An 18380-nucleotide genomic window follows, 5' to 3' on the forward strand; every position below is an offset into this window, starting at 1 on the left:
TAAGAAAAAACAATTCAAAAAAAAAAAAAAAAAAAAAGTCAACGTCGGAGACCGGCGGTCAACGGTGGTTGACCGGCCGGAAAAAAAGTTAAGGAAAAAAAAAATTTCAAAAAAAACAAAAAAAGTCAACGCCGGAGATCGGCGGTCTCCGGCGGTCAACGCCGGAATCTGGCCGGAAAAAAAACATTTCAGAAAAAAAATTATTTTCTGAAAAAAAAAAGTTTTGGGGGTTAATGTGATATATTTGTTTAAATCCGGGGTCAATGTGTAATATTAAGGAAGTTAGAGCATAATGGGTGGAATTGTTAAGAATTATATTATTGAGGGTATTTTAGACTAAAGACATGGGGATGGGCTTAATTGAGAGACTGTTTTTTTTGTGGACTAAAATGCATTTAAGTCCCATGTGATGGGCCTTTTTGCCATTTGCCCTTTTAATAATTAGAAGGAAAAAAAAAAAAGGTAGGTCTTAGAATAAATATATATTAAAAAGAGCAGCTGCATTTATTACGAATCTAAAAGACATTCCTCTCACCTAAAATCCCTCATTTCTTTTTAGCAGGGTGTGTAACATGTCAATCTAAATTGGATCTCCCCCAAATATTTATTTAATTTAAAATGAATTTGGATTGAGCCCAATAGAGGTGGACAAGTGACAAACATGTGAAATTCACACAAATTGGGCATCCAGCCCAAACTTTGCATCCAAAACAAGGCCCACATATTCAAATTTATTTCAAACACTTCTCTGTCTGTCTGTGTACATACATAATTACATACATACATGATACATTTATTATTATATTATTAATAATTAAAATTATTAGTATTATGTCCCATTGTACATACATATCATTAAAATTCCATATCAAGGACAAACTGTTCAGTCGTGGCAACCTTCTCTACCACTTATTCTATTTAAATATCCTTTCACAATTACAATTATCAACTAACATGCATCATATTAATTTGTACTACATTAATGTATATTAATTCAAATAAATGAAAATATGTACTTCTATTTAAAATACATTTGAATGGCCATAAGAAAATGAAATAGAAAGAGGGTCATTGATTTAAAATCTGAAAAACGAAAAAGAAAGAAAGAAGAGAGAGGGGCAAACAAAAAGAAAAAGGGAAAGTGAAAAAAGTCGATCAAATTTCCTAATCCAAACTACCCTTTACAGATTCTCTCCCATAGACAGGCATCAAGAAAAGCACCTTCTTCTTCTTCCTGCTTTTCCTTTTCTGTTTACCTTCCATTTTTACATGGCAAAATTAAATTAAAATAAATAAAAAACATGGGATCAAATTCAAAAATTCCATCAACATATCAAGAAATGCAGAACAGATTGATCTAGGAGGAGGAAACCTACCTCTCAGAATGGAATCTAGCATTGAATGCATATCAACCGTTGATAGCATGATGGATGAAGATGAGATCTCTCACCCCCGTTCATTTTCTATGTTTCCTTCTCCAAAGCCCATTATTCACAACATTCATCCAGCCACCACAAGTGTTCATGAACTTCTTGAATGCCCTGTTTGTACCAATTCTATGTACCCTCCTATCCATCAGGTTTGTTTTCCTGCTGATTCATTGGTTTTTTGTTGTTCATTGTTTTCAAGATTCAATTTTTTTCTCTTTATTATATCAATTTCTATTGTGGCAATGTTGTTTTTGTAGGAAACTAATGTCAAACCCCAATTGATTATATATATGAAAATAGAAGGTTTTTATTGCAAGATTCAATCTTTTTTTGTTTTTATGTTGTAATATGCTCAAAGGTGCTGCATTTTACTTGAGGAAATTTATGTAATTCCATCTTAATTTTGTAATAATTTTCTCAATTGTTGATCACTCAAATGTTATTAAAAATACTGCAGTGCCACAATGGGCATACCCTCTGCTCCACCTGTAAAATTAGGGTTCAAAACAGATGCCCAACTTGCAGACAAGAACTCGGAGACATACGTTGTTTGGCGCTAGAAAAAGTGGCTGAATCTCTCGAACTGCCTTGCAAGTTCATTACAGTTGGATGTCCTGAAATATTCCCTTATTACAGCAAGTTGAAGCACGAGGCGCTTTGCAATTTCAGGCCTTACAACTGCCCGTACGCTGGATCGGAGTGCTCGATTATTGGGGATATTCCATACCTAGTTTCTCACCTCAGAGACGACCACAAAGTCGATATGCATTCTGGTTGCACGTTTAATCATCGATATGTTAAATCCAACCCTCGAGATGTAGAGAATGCCACCTGGATGCTAACTGTGAGTATTTATTTGTTTATTTCTCTCTAATATGTAGTATCCATTTACCTCGAATTAGCTTTTTAAATCATATTGTGAAGCATGATTAGTTAGCTTTAAGGTATGCATACAATGCCGGGTTTTTTTTGCCTCCTTTCCGTATATAGGGATTTAGTGGCTATTTCACCTAATAGTGAATGTATTGCATCTGTTAAGGTCTCGTTTGGTTGCTACTGTGGGATTAGTACAATCTTACGAGTGCCCAATAGTATAGTTGGGAGGGCATGGAAAATTATTCTTCTATATAAACATCAAATAAGGTCCATTTATTTCATTAACATATCTGTCCAATCATACACAATGCCTAAAGTTACGAATGTACAATGACGGTTCTTGTTGTCTGTATGCAAATGTTGAATTTTTTTCATCTGTTACAACTAGGGGCTAAAATCAAACGAATCGGATCGAAATTAGGAAACATTCCAATAATTTTTGGAATTGAAAAACTAATTCCAATTCCGTTCCGATTTTTTTGGATGAATCGAAAATCGAAATTTTGTAAATTTGAAAGTAAGAACTTGTTCCAAAATAAGAAATTCTCGGATCATAATCGGCCGAATTCGATAATACCGTTCCAATTTCGAAACCGTCGTTACAATTTGTATCTGAAATGTGGATTGAAATTTGATATGTAATGTAACAGATATAAATCTTGTGGACAGGTGTTCCATTGTTTTGGACAGTACTTTTGTCTACATTTCGAAGCATTCCAACTAGGAATGGCCCCAGTGTACATGGCATTTCTGCGATTCATGGGAGACGAAGCAGATGCTCGGAACTACAGCTACAGTTTGGAAGTGGGTGGAAATGGAAGGAAACTAACATGGGAGGGGACCCCACGAAGCGTTAGAGACGGTCACAGAAAGGTTCGTGACAGTCACGATGGACTCATTATACAGAGAAACATGGCACTTTTTTTCTCAGGAGGTGAGAGGAAAGAGCTTAAGCTTCGTGTTACGGGGCGAATATGGAAGGAACAACAAGGCCCTGATGGTGTATGCATTCCCAATCTATCTATGTAATTAATGGTTTCTCTTTATTGATTTTATCGATCATCTGAGCTGAAAGAAACATCATCTTTTTTTAATTAACTGATATTATTATTACATTCTTGAAAAGTGTCATTTTTCACAAAACATCTATTTCTTGAACTGATTTGGAATTGATGGACTCTTGCTTCAAACTGGAAGCTATGAAATACTTAAGACGTAAATTGAGATTTCAACAATTTTGTAGTCGATTTATTTTATGGCAAATAAGAAATTGGTGAAGAAATTTTTTGATGATCAAATGAATAATGATTATGCTAATTGCTTAGATCACCTAGGGTAGTGTAGAAAACGAGCTGGGAGAGCAAAGCTGATCAATAGCTTGACAACTTGATGATCCTGAGGTCCTGCGAAATGAGCACACGTGAACTAAGTCGGGGGTTGATCCGGCGGAAACCCCTCCGACGCTCAAGTCAGATGTACGGATCGTGGAAAATAGTAGAGAGAATCAAACTCTAGATTACTTGCGAATAATCGAACGTACCTTAACAAATGAGTAAAACATCTATTTATATGTCGTTGATTGGGTTGGGCTTACTTTGTTGGGCCCAAGCCTTATTTTGAAGGTGCTTGGGCTTTCGTGTTGTGGGCCTAATTATTAGATAAATTGGGGCCCATTGGATTGGCCCAATTAGGTATATCAAATAGTTTAACTTAAAAAATGTTGTAAACAAGTAACCCCAACAAACTGGAAATAAAGAATCAGCCCACACCATGGCATATAGCCACAACACAAGTAGTCGTCAAAAGCAGTGCACAATGCAGAGTGCGAACAAACATAATTTTGAAATAGCATTTCCTCTCGACACAAAATGCAAGAATACTTTTGCAGATTGCACGCACACATGGCCGATGCTGCTAATGTAGCCAGATATATAATTCCAATTTTATTCAGGAATTCATTTCTTATTAGTATTATTCACATGACAAATATAATACCATATCTTTGTGTTTTAGTAAAATATGGAAATTATTATTCAACTAACTTTTTTTGTAAAAAAAATAAATGAATGTTTTATAATTTAAAAAAAAAAAAAATTGTATTTAAAATTTTGAGATAACGGCCCAGATCCTACTTTTAAAGTCGTCGTCGCGCTTTTTCCGTAGCACGATTCTGGCTCTGTGTATTTCAAAATCCAAAGCATGGTTCCCTTCCGACATCCACTTCCCTATTAGGAAAGCCACCACCACCATCTACCATATATCGCCACCTTTGGATTCAACAATTCCTCTACTTTTATCCATTTCACATTCACACTCCGATTTCTATCAGTTTGATCTGCAGCATTTTCCCGATTTTCTCGCAATAAATAAATTAAGATCATACATTATCAGGTGTTTGATTTCCCCTCTGATACATACTTCTACGCGTCGCATTTCGATTATTTTCGAGTCTACTCGCCTTTCGGTGAATCTCTGGTGTCCTAGATATGGAGAACCTGATAGCATTGGTCAACAGACTTCAGAGAGCATGCACCGCGCTCGGCGATCACGGCGACGAGAGCGCCTTGCCCACTCTCTGGGATGCCCTTCCTTCAATTGCCGTCGTCGGCGGTCAGGTATATAACAATTCCTCAATTTATATTTATATATAGAGATTTCTTTTTGGTGTCTAGGTTTTATCTGCGAATTTGTAATGCCGATCAATTTGAGCTGAGAAGGGACGTCGTCCGATATACTTTTTTGTTAAATACGTCAATTTTTATGTAAATTGAATTCCGATTGGCCTTCAATTTTTTTTTTTTTTTTGCAGTGGAATTTATTTATTTTTATTTGTAACCAGAGGTCCAATCTTCTGACTTTTGTGTGAAATGCATAGTGGATGTGGACTTATAGATTTTAATATGTGATGTGATTTGGTGCTTCGTTGTGTTTTTTAAACTTGCATTTCGTGCATCGTAATTGAGTATTATCAATTATGCCAGATGGTAGTTTTTTTTATGGTTTTCATTTGTCATGGGATGGACCTTTTTACAACTTGATTTACTTTATCAAATTGTTGGAAGTGACACTGATTCATATCTTATGGTTCTAGAGTTCCGGAAAGTCCTCGGTACTGGAGAGCATTGTTGGGAAGGATTTTTTACCTCGTGGATCTGGTAACTACTGTCATTCCATATTTATTGGTGCATCAGTATATGTAATGGCATTTACTCGAACTTACCTTATGTGCTTATGTCGAAAATATTACGATTGATTTTTTTGTATAAACCACAGGTATTGTTACTCGACGCCCACTGGTCCTGCAGCTTCATCGGATTGATGAAGGTAGAGAGTATGGAGAGTTTGGACATCTTCCTAGGAAGAAATTCTCTGATTTTGGTAAGTTTTATGGAATATAATTACTTTGGTTTCTCTATCACTTTATCCAGACCTTTTTTTTTTTTTTTTTGTCATGCTGTAGTACGAGATCTGCTAATACTTGATTATTCCATATATGCCCTTTGCCTACCATACATTCCCAGGCTTTGTAAATCTTTGACGCTAATATGCTTTGTACAGCTGCTGTGAGAAAGGAGATCGGTGATGAGACTGATCGAGAGACAGGGCGTTCCAAACAAATATCTACCGTTCCTATTTATCTCAGCATTTATTCACCTAATGGTGAGTCCGACTCCAACATGGCATTTGAACGTTTCTGATTTAAGAATCTGAGGTTACAGTACGCTATGTCCTGTATCACCAAAAAAATCTCCCGCAATGAAAAATGAAAAATATAGTAAAAGTTCTAGGTAGGTAGCATTTATTTCATGCGTCGAATAAAATGAATACAGAATAATTTGGAATCAGTCATTTCCTAATGTAATGCTATATTTATGAAACATTTGTTTGGTACTCACTGTTTGCTTCATTAGTTTCTGAATTATGAAGTCCCTTTTAATGTAAAGCATGAAACTATATTCTCCTTTTATGCTTATTAAGTATGAAGTGATTTGCATATTTCTCGTAATTGCAGTTGTAAATCTGACTTTGATCGATCTTCCTGGGCTTACGAAAGTGGCTGTTGGTGAGTCTTTTTCTCTTAGACATTTCTCGTCATTTGAACTAGCTATTTTCACTTTTGTCACATTTTCTCTTAGAAATAACTGGAATGATTGCTGTCCTGTTATATCGTAGACGGTCAGTCCGAAAGCATTGTGATGGACATTGAAAACATGGTGCGGTCTTATATCGAAAAGGTACTTACAATTTTTTGTTTATTCTTTTTCTATGATGTTAAGAGGAGAAAGCGGTTAAAAAAAATTATGGTTCACTGCAGTAAAGTTGAGTTAATTGTTATTGTTAAAAATATCTATTGCAGCCCAACTGTATCATTCTGGCAGTTTCACCTGCCAACCAAGATCTTGCAACATCTGATGCTATAAAAATCTCTCGTGAAGTGGATCCAAAAGGTATGGCTTATTTACTAGCGCCATCTTTCAAATGGAGTTTATGACAATATATTTGTCTTATTTCAGGAGAGAGAACCTTTGGGGTATTGACAAAGATTGATCTCATGGACAAGGGTACAGATGCTGTGGATGTAAGTTGAAAACTGAGACCACTAATCTGGACATATTTTCAAGTAAACAGAATTAAATTGAGGATTTGTCGACTTTGATAATTTATTATACTGTCTTTTCCAGAAATAGTTGACTTTTAAGTCCCGAAGAACATTTTGTTATTGTTATAGAAGGATGAAAGGATATACTCTAACTGTTCTATTTATTTTTCGTTTTAGATTCTGGAGGGAAAATCATATAAGCTCCAGTTCCCATGGATAGGTGTTGTTAATCGCTCTCAAGCTGACATTAACAAAAACGTAGACATGATTGCTGCTAGGCGCAGAGAGCGTGAGTATTTTGCTCAAACCCCAGAGTATCAACATCTTGCTGCTAGAATGGGTTCTGAGCATCTAGGGAAAGTTCTATCCAAAGTAAGCAAACATGACTCCGAAGTGATGCCTTCCTATCTTAGTGATAAAAACATGCTGGTCTTAAAATTAAGTTGATGTATGAAGTTTATTTTATGTATTAATTCGAGCCGCTTCATCTTGTAGCATTTGGAAGCTGTTATCAAATCTCGAATTCCAGGACTTCAGTCACTCATCAATAAAACTATTATTGAGCTAGAATCTGAGTTGAGCCGTTTGGGAAAACCCATTGCAACTGATGCTGGAGTAAGTAAGCTTTACCATTTATTGCCTAGTTAATATCCCTTTATTGGAAGAATCTGCAGTGAAGAACCCTCATCTTTCCTACCCCTTATTGTTACTGCAGGGAAAATTGTACATGATTATGGAAATCTGCCGAATATTTGATGGAATATTCAAGGAGCATCTTGATGGAGTGTATGCATCTGTGTTTTCAAAATAACAACTTTGTAGTATGCAATAATCTATTCTTATCATCATATTTATTGTGACATGATTCTGCAGTCGACCTGGTGGTGATAAAATATACAGCGTCTTTGATAACCAACTACCTGGTGCATTGAAACGCTTGCAGTTTGACAAACATCTGGCAATGGAAAATGTTCGGAAATTAATAACCGAAGCTGATGGTTATCAACCTCATCTTATAGCACCTGAACAGGGTTATCGTCGTCTCATTGAAACTGCCTTGATTACAATCAAGGGTCCTGCTGAGGCATCTGTCGATGCGGTATATATTATTTGTTTTTTACAATTTTATTCTTTATTATGTTGGTTTATCTGCACTGCAAATTTGTTGGTATTTTCCCACTTTTCAGGTTCATGCAATACTTAAAGAACTAGTTCATAAGTCAATTAACGAGACTGTGGTAAGTACCTAACTTTGTGAATACATAAAATGCTAGAGAATATAAGCGGTTGTTAATAGGCTTTTCGTTTTTTGCCTGCAGGAGCTGAAGCAGTACCCTTCACTGAGAGTGGAAGTTGGAAATGCTGCTGTTGAATCATTAGACAGGATGAAGGAAGAAAGCAAGAGGGCAACTCTACAGCTAGTTGAAATGGAAAACAGTTACTTAACTGTAGATTTCTTCCGGAAGCTTCCTCAGGATGTCGAGAAGGGTGGCAATCCAACGCACTCGGTTTTCGATAGATATAACGACTCCTATCTTCGACGAATTGGTGAGTGTAGCGACTCGTGTTTCTTTCATTAATATGCTAATTTCGTTGAGTTTTGACTAATAATACCTCAATACTTTTCGTTTCAGGCTCAACTGTCTTGTCTTATGTTAATATGGTTTGTGCAAGTTTGAGAAACTCAATCCCCAAGTCTGTCGTTTATTGTCAAGTCCGAGAGGCGAAGCGCAGCTTACTAGATCATTTCTTCGCCGAATTAGGCAAAAAGGAGGTATGAATTTCTTCATGCACTATTCTTTTGGTTGCCAAGATAGGATTATACTAAGGTAATAATATTACACAACACACAATTCCATTAATCTATCTAGTTGGCTTTCTATCCAGGCGAGACAGTTGGGTAAATTATTAGACGAGGATCCGGCAATTATGCAGCGTCGTCTCTCTATTGCAAAGAGGCTGGAGTTATACAGAGCTGCTCAATCAGAGATTGATTCTGTAGCCTGGTCCAAATAGATAGTTTATATACATACCCATTAATTACTCTTTGTCTTGATTTTTATTTATTTATTTCCCTTTCGTATACGAACATGCAGGAGTTGTTTATTGATAGAGTCTCAATTCTTTTTACGTGACAATATTCTTTATAGATTATATTTGCCAAATTTTATTCAGGTGTAAATTTTGAGTTAGAATCTTTTGCCAGCGCTTTGATTTGGTAGTTCATTCACAATTGAAAGATGTTAAACTGATTGCGCAACGTTAGTACTTAGTTCTATGATATACTACTATGTTTGAACAATATTGTTCGATAAGGGCTATTATTAACAGAGTAACCAACACAAATAATTTATAACGTGCCACAGAGAAGGGGAAAGAAATAATTTACAATAAAATCAACCATATAAAAAAGTAAATAATGGAGGTGCGGGGAATCGAACCCCGTGCCTCTCGCATGCGAAGCGAGCGCTCTACCATATGAGCTACACCCCCATTTTGAAAGTGTTCTCTCGAATAAATTAATTATAGACATCTGCATGGGTAGATTTTTTCTTACTAACATAAATGTTATTACTTTTAATTGTGGTATTTTCAGTTGAATGTCTTACAATAATTATTTACAATTTTAATGAGAGAATTGTTTACGTGTTAATATCATCTTCCTAATACTCTTTAAAGATATATCTTAGAATAATATTGCATTATAATTTGTAAGCACTTGTGCACTTGTGATGAGTAGCCATGCACACGGAAACAATACGTTTTGGTTTTTATCAATAATCCTAAATAAAAAGACGTAATTGGTCAAAGTAATTGATCAGAATTATCGGAGTGATAATTACCGCGTTGTTTACTCGGTTTAATTTATTATTGACACCAACTCCAAATACACACCATTGGTAATTGTTGAATCCCCCTTGATCGTCTCCCCCATATTTAAACCTAATATTACAACTATTTTCACAATTCACAAGTTATAGCTAAACACACAAATTCTAGAAAAACAATAAAAAAGAAAAACAGTAAAAACCCTAGACAGATCAATCAAACTTCTTCTCCATCTCCCATATCACAATTTCTGTTTCCCCGACACGGTCAAAATGGAGTGGTCTCCCAAATGTGCTACAAATGCATATCTTGATGCCCTAAAATTGGTACATTTCCCTAACGTTTTCCTTTTTTTTTTGGGGTCATTTTCGTGTGCGCATTGCGTGAATTTTGACGATGCATGGTGCGTGGTTGCTTGAACAAGGAGGCCTTCGTTTCATATTGACGAGGGTATCCTAATTCTTGCAATTGGCATTCATTCGATTACTCATTGCCCTTCCTGCAAAAACATTTGATAGGAGGAATTTAATTTATTTGTTTGATATGTTTATATGAGTAAGCATGAAGTTTCATCGATTCTAACAGACGCCTTTCGATCGTGTGCCTTAAAACAGTGCAATAAATGCAAGAAAGATTGCGGTTCACGCGAAGCACAAGTACCCGAAAGCAACGAATTCATATCCGCCTTAGCAGCAGGCATGAGTGCAAAGCTAATCGTGGAGGTAACTTCAGAAGTGTCTCCATCAACCGTAGCCTTAGCGGCAGCCGCCAGACAAACCGGAGGAAAACTCATCTGCATTCTCCCAGAGCCAGCAAACCTAGCCAGTAGCACCAAATCCCGTAAAATAATCGAGGATTTAGGTCTAGGCGACATAGTGGAATTCAAAACAGGGGACCCCGCAGAGACGTTGCTCAAGTACGAGAATATCGACTTCTCATTAGTGGATTGCAAAGGGGAAGACTACGGAAGGTTGCTGGAGAAGTTGGATGTGAATCCGAAAAGATCGGTTGTGGTGGCTAATAATTTGTTGGAGGGTGAAAAGGGGTTGGGGGGCCATTTGAAGGGGGTGGAAAAGAAGACGAGAGTGAGGTCAATGATGCATCCTATTGGTCGGGGTATGGAGATTACTATGATCGGGAAGAGTAATGATTTTGGGAGTAGAGAGAAGAGCAAATCGGGGAGTTATAGTACGAGATCGGAGAGACGAGGGGGTGTCGTGAAGAAGACAGATAAGAGCAGATGGATTTTTCAAGTGGATGAAAAAAGTGGGGAGGAACATATTTTTAGGATGCCTAATTGTTCCTAATTGTTCTGCAAAAAGATTATTATGATGTTTATTTCACATGTAAAATTATAGATAAGTTTGTTGGATTTTGCCACTTACTAAGCAGTTTCACAACAATGACAGTTAACCCAATTACTTTCGAATTTTACCACATTTTAAAGCAATCTCTTCTAATCTAATTATGAAAATTGTTTAGTCAATTATATCATAAGTTTTTTTTTCAAATAAAAAATTTGGGGTTGAGAGAGACAAACAGCTGGAGGGTTTATTTTGATGAATTAGATTTGGCGGGAATGAATGATGATAGCCAGCCACCTCCAACCACCGTGCAGCTCAGCCCCACCCCCACCACTCAAGCTTCCAAATCAAGAAACCCCCTCCCACCAAACAACCCTTTACAACATTCTTTCTTATTATCTCTCTTCATTTCCAAATGCCTCCACATTAATTAACACCACTCTCTCGATTTTCTTGCTCTAATTAACACAATGGAGGAATGTCCGAAATTCCTACTTTCTAAATCGAGCTTTCTTCTTTTCTCGGTTTTAGTTACTTTCATAAACTCAGCTCTCGTTGCACAAGGAGCTGATATCGAAAACCCACTATGTAACACCGATCTCACCTCGTTCCTCCCTTTTCCATACGGCACTTTACCCAATATGATCTGCAAACCACTTTGGAACTCATATCTACTAAGGGTAAGTAAGATCATTAATTTCACTACACACAAAATTCTTTTACTACAACATAGTACAACTATTTATATGCACTTTTGTTTTTTTTTTCGTTACAGTATTCACGGTCCAAGAACAACGAAATCACCATTGTATTATCAACCATATACACAACCGGATGGGTTGGAATCGGGTTTTCCAAAACTGGGAAAATGATAAACTCGAGCTGCATTGTGGGGTGGATGAATCTTGAAGGCCAAGGTAGAATAAAGCAATATCATATAAAGGGCTTCACCCCTTCGGAAATCAAACCGGATCAAGGTGAATTACCTTTGACTAACTCCCCACCGTTTGTTGCCTTAAACAGAGCGACTATATACTTGGCATTCCAATTACAATTCAATAAAACCCTAAAAAACCAGCCAATTCTATTGGCTTTCAGCACCAAAACCCCCCACCACCACCGCCTCACTGTACACGACGACAAGACAACCTTAAACTTCGATTTCTCATCAGGTTTGGTTCACTTAATAAATCAACTAATGATTTATTTATTTATTTTTAACTTGAAAAGAACCCTTTTTTCGGACAGGTAAAACAGATTCAAGAACCGATAATTCTGCTAGCGTATTCAAAGATAGGAGAACACACGGGACATTGGCTTTATTAGGATGGGGTCTTTTTCTTCCTATTGGAGCAATTTTAGCAAGATATCTCAAACATAAAGACAGCCTCTGGTATTACCTCCACGTGGCATTTCAGTTCATCGGATTTCTACTCGGAATCGGTGCAGTTGTTGTCGGGATATCCCTTTACAACAAAATGCATGCTTCCATTCCAGCACACAAAGGAATCGGAATCTTTGTTCTCGTGATCACTGTTCTCCAGGTTTAAATTTCGTTCTTTCAAATTAAATCGATACATATCTAGTCAACATTAACATAGTACTAACTGAATCATGCATACCTCAGGTTTTGGCGTTTATTACACGACCGAGTAAAGACAGTAAGTACAGAAGGTATTGGAATTGGTACCACAATTGGGTTGGGAGGATTTGCTTATTTTTTGGAGCAGTTAATATAGTTATGGGGATTCAGATTGCAGGGGAAGGGCAATCATGGAAAATTGGTTATGGATTTCTTGTTGGTTCTATTTTGGTTATAGTTATTGTTCTTGAAACATTGTTGAGAATTAGAAAGGTGGAGGAGAGAGAAAAACTTGCTGCCTTTTCAATTCATTCAATTCAGCAAGAGATATCTCTGTAACATAATATAGGAATTATTGCTAAAAAATGTATTATTGTTTGCTGTGTGAAAATATTTAGTTGTTCAAATTGTTTTGGTTGGTGAAAATAGCATTTCGAAATCAAGTGAATTGTTTTGTAGGAATATTTGGCAGAATGTCAATTTCAATCATTTAAAGTTTAATAATTTACTAGTTCTTCACCCGTGCGTTGCACGGATGTCAGTTTTAAAATGAGAAAAATAATAATATGTAAACGACTATCTCTTTATAACAATAGCAATTCAAGTAAACAAAATGGAAGAAAATAAAAAAAAAACCATAAACTTTATCTCTTATTTCAGAATTTTAACATATGAGATTAAATTAAATATTTTAAAGAAGAAAACGTGAAGCGCACAAACACGATATGAAGATTAAGTGAAATCATTTAAAATATATGGTATAACTCTAGTTCGAGGAATGCAACCTACTACACAATGTTAATATTTTGCAAAATAACTAAATTAACAACAAACATGGTAGGAGAGAAGTAACAAAATAGATATTCAAATAACCTGTAAGTTTATAACTAATGACGTTTAATTAGTGATGCAAATTGCTCAAACAACAATACAACTTATAAATATTGCAAAAGAGATAAGATGTATACGTCCTTATTGATACCAATGCTGATATCAATACCGATACCAGTATGGATACCAATATTGATACCAATATTGATATTAATATTGATACTAATACTTATACTAATTAATATCAATATCTAATACTGATACTAATCAATATCGATACACATACTAATACTAATACTAATACTAATAATAATACTAATACCAATACCAATACTGATACCAATACCAATACTAATACTAATACTAATATTAATACTAATACTAATACTAATATTAATCCTAATACTATTGCTATAACACTAATACTAATACTAACACTAATACTAATACTTATACTGATACTAATACTAATACTAATACTAATACTAATACTAATACTAATACTAATACTAATACTAATACTAATACTAATACTAATACTAATACTAATACTAATACTAATACTAATACTAATACTAATACTAATATTAACACTAATACTAATACTAATACGAATATCAATACTAATGCGAATACTAATACTAATACTAATACTAATATTAATACTGATACTAATATTAATACTAATACTAATACTAATACAAATACTAATACCAATACCAATACCAATACCAATACCAATACTAATACTAATACTAATACTAATACTAATACTAATACTAATACTAATACTAATACTAATACTAATACTAATATCGATAGTAATATTGATACTAATACTCATACTAATACAAATATTAATACTAATACTGATACTAATAATAGTTATATTGATACTAATACTAATACTGTTACTAATACTAATACTAATACTAATACTAATACTAATACTAATACTAATACTAATACTGATACTAATACTAATACTAATACAAATACTAATACTAATACTAATACTAATACTAATACTAATACTAATACTAATACTAATACTAATACTAATACTAATACTAATACTAATACTTATACTAATACTAATACTAATACTTACTGATATTGATTCAAATACTGATATTGATAGTGATACTGATACTGACATTGATACTGATATTGATACTGATACTGATACTGATGTTGATAGTCATATTGATACTCATAGTAATATTAATATTAATACGAATATTATTACTAATTATGATACTCATACTAATACTGATACTAATATTGTTACTCATACTGATATTGATGCCGATAAAAATAGTAATACTAATACTAATATTATACTAATAATACTGATACTAATACTAATATTGATACTGATACTGATATTGATACTGATACTAAAATTGATACTAATATTGATTCTCATACTGATATTGATACTGAAACTGATATCGATACTGATACATATACTGGTACTGATACTGGTACTGATATTGATACTAATACTGATACGGATACTTATCCTGATATTAATACTAATATTAGTAATAATACTTACTATTACTAATACTAATATAAATGCTAAAACTAATTTTATTGCTAATGATCTAATGCTAATGATACATATACACATATTGATACTGATATCGATACCGATACCGATACCGATACCGATACTGATACAGATACTGATACTGATACTGATACTGATATTGATATTGATACTGATACTGATACCGATACTAATAATGATACTGATACTGGTACTGATAGATATTGTGGTACTGATACTGATACTGATACTTATACTGATACCAATAATAATATTGATACAGATACTTATGTTACTACTAATATTTGTACTAATACTAATACTAATACTAATACTAATACTAATACTAATACTAATACTAATACTAATACCAATACTAATACTATTACTAATACTAATATTACAACTAATACTATTATTAATACTATTACTAATACTAATATGTTAATATTGTTAATGTTAATGCTAATAGTAATTTTGATGCTAATGTAATCTAGATATGCTAATTATTATGCTAATGCTAATTATGATTGTAATTTTAATATTATCCAAATCCTTATTATTCCTAATTCTATTCATAACACTGATCATAGTTCTAATCATAATCCTAATCATAATCCTATTCCTAACACTAATCATAAGCCTAATAATTTTAATACTAATAATACTAATGTGAATGCTAATGCTAGTGTTAATTCTAATTCTAATCTTAATTATAATTCTAATCCCAAACTTAATGCTAATCATAATCCTAATACTAATACATGTCACTAATTATCGTACTAAGCATAATCATAATCTTAACTATAATTCTAATCCTAATATTATATTAATCATAATTACAATTTGAATCCTATTTCTAGTATTAATACTAATACTAATTCAAAGAATTATAATTATAATTATAATTATAATTATAATTATAATTATAATCAAAAATTCTAATTTTGCAACAATTGTTTTAGCAATGATCTATTATTTAGTATAAAAAAAATAATTCTATTCAATCTCGAACATTTATATCAAATTTTTTATGTGTGGTAGTTGAACCATAAAAAAACACATATTAAATATATTAGAAATTAATATTTAATTATATTATCAAATTGACATTAAAATTATATAAAATATTATAAGGGTATAAGCAAACATTAAGACGTAAAAGAACAATAATCATTGTTAATAAGATAAATTATGAAAATCCTCCTGAACTTAGACTAAATTACAGAAAACACCCCCACTTATCGGTGATTACTAAAATTCCCCTTATGTTTGTCTATGTCTTACACAACCCCCTTATGGTGTGATTTTTGTACGGAATCTTTTTTATTCTATATAATATCCCAAAAAATATGGAGTCTACCCTTGCAGACGGGACATTTCTTTTATCATATTTTTTAAACTTAAAAATTACCCTCAGGGGTGGTCATGGTAATAATAAAAAAATGTGAAAGTGTTATTTAAGAAGAATAAATATTTCGTGTAAAGTTCACCTGAGGGTAATTTTTGTATTTAAAAAGTACCATAAAGAAATGTCGTGTGTGCAGGGTATAATAAGCATTATTGGAATATTTCACGTAATAAAAAAATTCCTTCAAAAATCATACCATAAGCGGTTGATGTAAGAGGGAAACAAACATTAGGTAAATTATTAATATAAACTATATACGGCAAGAGCACTTCGAGTGAGATTATTAAATGAGCTATCAAAACATTTAACCACCATTTTTATTCTCCAAAATAGTAATTTTTAATTCCATTAGATTTATGAAATGAGGTATTTTGATATTTCATCTTTCAAATGTAAAAATACATTATGCAATCATGGTGAATAAAATATCAAACATGAGTTATGAATTCAACCACCTCAGTGTCCATTTAGAAAATAACATGTGGCAATTAGATATATTTAATTAACAACGATTTAATACCTATGGTTGGAGCAAATACATTTATATAAATATCAAAATAAAATATTAAATAGCACATAAATATTTGCAAACTCATTTTGATACTTTTGGGTTAGTGTTGATCTAGATATTTCCATAATTATATTTATTAGAGTCATAATGAAATCCTTATTAGTGGAATACAATATATAGTATATACGATCATTATACATTTTAAACAAAACAATTGATATTATTAATGTTAGCCATTAAATAAAAATGAATTTAATACCAAAGATTTAGAATTATTATATTTTGAAATATATAAAATCAATTCATTTTTTTATCAATTGATTAAACTTAGCTTAGGTCATTCAATTTATTAGTATAATCATGATAAAATTCGTATTTTAATTAGTATATAATTTAAAAAGTTAAATCAATCGTAAAATTTATTGTCACTGGATTCTTCAGTGAAGAAAAAAATAATTATTTAAATAATAACATGAAATTCATGTAGTATAATTTTCAATATGATAAATAAGTGGGAGTATATTACTCTACACATGGCATAACAAATGGTGTCAATTTTCGCAAGATAGTAAATTCAAACACATATCTATCTTTTTTTATAGATAATATTAATATATAATAGTAAATTAGTAAAAAAAAATACATATTCTCTAGTCATGTTCATGTAAAATGTATAATATCAAATAATTTATTCTACAATATTTGTTTTAATATAAATCCAAGTTTATGAATTAAAATTAAAAAAATTCGTAACACCACCAATCATCCAATTATAATAAGAGAAGATTTTAAATCGAATTTAACTAAATTAAAATTAAATTATTTATAAAATTAAATTCAAAAATAAATTTATTTAGGGTTTTCAAAAAAGTTGATATATTTAGAGCATTTTATATATGGTAGGATATAAATATATTAATAAAATAATTAAACATATTTAACTATCTTTAATTTTGGAAAATGATGACATGTTTTTTGATGATTTATTTCGACCAACCAATTCGCCACTTGGGATGAAATTGAAGACATGTCATCAATTGAAATTGCCAAATGTCAATCAATTAGCTATGCAATTCAACTTTTATATATTATATAGATTGCATATGGTAATGTTATGTGTATGTGCTAATTTGTTTACAAACCACTCAAATTAATTTGACCAAATTTTTTGATAGTCGGAATTTTCGTTTCCCTAATTTTCTTAGTCATCGCCTGCTTTTCACATTTTATTAATATTATTGGATTATGGATATCAGCCTACCCTTATGATCCCCTATTTATTTAATTATATTTTATTTCATATATACTGTTTTTATATTCATTATATTGCCCAAATATAGTGTTTTAATTTACCTACCTAGATTCACATACATAACGTGTATGATATAATACTACAGTAAATGGAACATTCTACAGCTATATTCATACACACACCTATATGCAAGTAAATC

General features: G+C 32.6%; 4 protein-coding genes, 1 long non-coding RNA gene and 1 other non-coding gene across 6 annotated transcripts; 4 read left to right on the forward strand and 2 right to left on the reverse strand.

The window, feature by feature from the left end:
• The first annotated feature begins 973 nt into the window (after positions 1 to 973).
• Positions 974 to 3534, forward strand: LOC105954283 (E3 ubiquitin-protein ligase SINAT5). Its single transcript, XM_012977957.2, has 3 exons — positions 974 to 1579; positions 1888 to 2274; positions 2976 to 3534. Exons 1-3 carry the CDS (start codon positions 1385 to 1387, stop codon positions 3333 to 3335), a joined length of 942 nt encoding a protein of 313 aa, XP_012833411.2. The 5' UTR covers positions 974 to 1384; the 3' UTR covers positions 3336 to 3534.
• A 1012-nt stretch (positions 3535 to 4546) lies between these two features.
• LOC105956333 (phragmoplastin DRP1A) lies at positions 4547 to 9071 on the forward strand. Its single transcript, XM_012980182.2, has 16 exons — positions 4547 to 4921; positions 5398 to 5461; positions 5580 to 5684; positions 5865 to 5966; positions 6319 to 6369; positions 6480 to 6541; positions 6664 to 6754; positions 6821 to 6885; positions 7084 to 7278; positions 7402 to 7521; positions 7622 to 7692; positions 7780 to 8005; positions 8094 to 8144; positions 8226 to 8454; positions 8541 to 8680; positions 8794 to 9071. The coding sequence occupies exons 1-16, from the start codon at positions 4793 to 4795 to the stop codon at positions 8920 to 8922; spliced, it is 1830 nt and encodes a 609-aa protein (XP_012835636.2). The 5' UTR covers positions 4547 to 4792; the 3' UTR covers positions 8923 to 9071.
• A 255-nt stretch (positions 9072 to 9326) lies between these two features.
• On the reverse strand, positions 9327 to 9399 carry TRNAA-CGC (transfer RNA alanine (anticodon CGC)). The gene has a single exon. It is a non-coding gene; the product is annotated as a tRNA-Ala (tRNA).
• Positions 9400 to 9707: 308 nt separating this feature from the next.
• On the reverse strand, positions 9708 to 10527 carry LOC148765225 (uncharacterized). Its single transcript, XR_016029890.1, has 2 exons — positions 10396 to 10527; positions 9708 to 10234 (listed from the first exon to the last, which is right to left on the reverse strand). It is a non-coding gene; the product is annotated as an uncharacterized LOC148765225 (long non-coding RNA).
• LOC105956297 (uncharacterized) lies at positions 9929 to 11148 on the forward strand. The gene is made up of 2 exons (XM_012980140.2): positions 9929 to 10061; positions 10350 to 11148. Exons 1-2 carry the CDS (start codon positions 10008 to 10010, stop codon positions 11040 to 11042), a joined length of 747 nt encoding a protein of 248 aa, XP_012835594.2. The 5' UTR covers positions 9929 to 10007; the 3' UTR covers positions 11043 to 11148.
• A 275-nt stretch (positions 11149 to 11423) lies between these two features.
• LOC105956312 (Cytochrome b561/ferric reductase transmembrane with DOMON related domain-containing protein) lies at positions 11424 to 13077 on the forward strand. Its single transcript, XM_088814248.1, has 4 exons — positions 11424 to 11719; positions 11815 to 12211; positions 12288 to 12583; positions 12667 to 13077. Exons 1-4 carry the CDS (start codon positions 11510 to 11512, stop codon positions 12958 to 12960), a joined length of 1197 nt encoding a protein of 398 aa, XP_088670374.1. The 5' UTR covers positions 11424 to 11509; the 3' UTR covers positions 12961 to 13077.
• Positions 13078 to 18380: the final 5303 nt, after the last annotated feature.

Source organism: Erythranthe guttata, chromosome 14, assembly GCF_056151865.1.
Source record: "Erythranthe guttata isolate IM_541 chromosome 14, IM_541, whole genome shotgun sequence".
NCBI classification, from domain to species: domain Eukaryota; kingdom Viridiplantae; phylum Streptophyta; class Magnoliopsida; order Lamiales; family Phrymaceae; genus Erythranthe; species Erythranthe guttata.

Coding starts and splice junctions, on each gene's coding strand:
- LOC105954283 (XM_012977957.2), top strand. CDS start 1,385: ATGGAATCTAGCATTGAATGCATATCAACCGTTGATAGCATGATGGAT. Junction 1,580..1,887: donor TGTACCCTCCTATCCATCAG/GTTTGTTTTCCT, acceptor AAAATACTGCAG/TGCCACAATGGGCATACCCT. Junction 2,275..2,975: donor ATGCCACCTGGATGCTAACT/GTGAGTATTTAT, acceptor TCTTGTGGACAG/GTGTTCCATTGTTTTGGACA.
- LOC105956333 (XM_012980182.2), top strand. CDS start 4,793: ATGGAGAACCTGATAGCATTGGTCAACAGACTTCAGAGAGCATGCACC. Junction 6,755..6,820: donor TCGTGAAGTGGATCCAAAAG/GTATGGCTTATT, acceptor GTCTTATTTCAG/GAGAGAGAACCTTTGGGGTA. Junction 8,006..8,093: donor CTGAGGCATCTGTCGATGCG/GTATATATTATT, acceptor CCCACTTTTCAG/GTTCATGCAATACTTAAAGA.
- LOC105956297 (XM_012980140.2), top strand. CDS start 10,008: ATGGAGTGGTCTCCCAAATGTGCTACAAATGCATATCTTGATGCCCTA. Junction 10,062..10,349: donor ATCTTGATGCCCTAAAATTG/GTACATTTCCCT, acceptor GCCTTAAAACAG/TGCAATAAATGCAAGAAAGA.
- LOC105956312 (XM_088814248.1), top strand. CDS start 11,510: ATGGAGGAATGTCCGAAATTCCTACTTTCTAAATCGAGCTTTCTTCTT. Junction 12,212..12,287: donor AAACTTCGATTTCTCATCAG/GTTTGGTTCACT, acceptor TTTTTCGGACAG/GTAAAACAGATTCAAGAACC. Junction 12,584..12,666: donor TCGTGATCACTGTTCTCCAG/GTTTAAATTTCG, acceptor TGCATACCTCAG/GTTTTGGCGTTTATTACACG.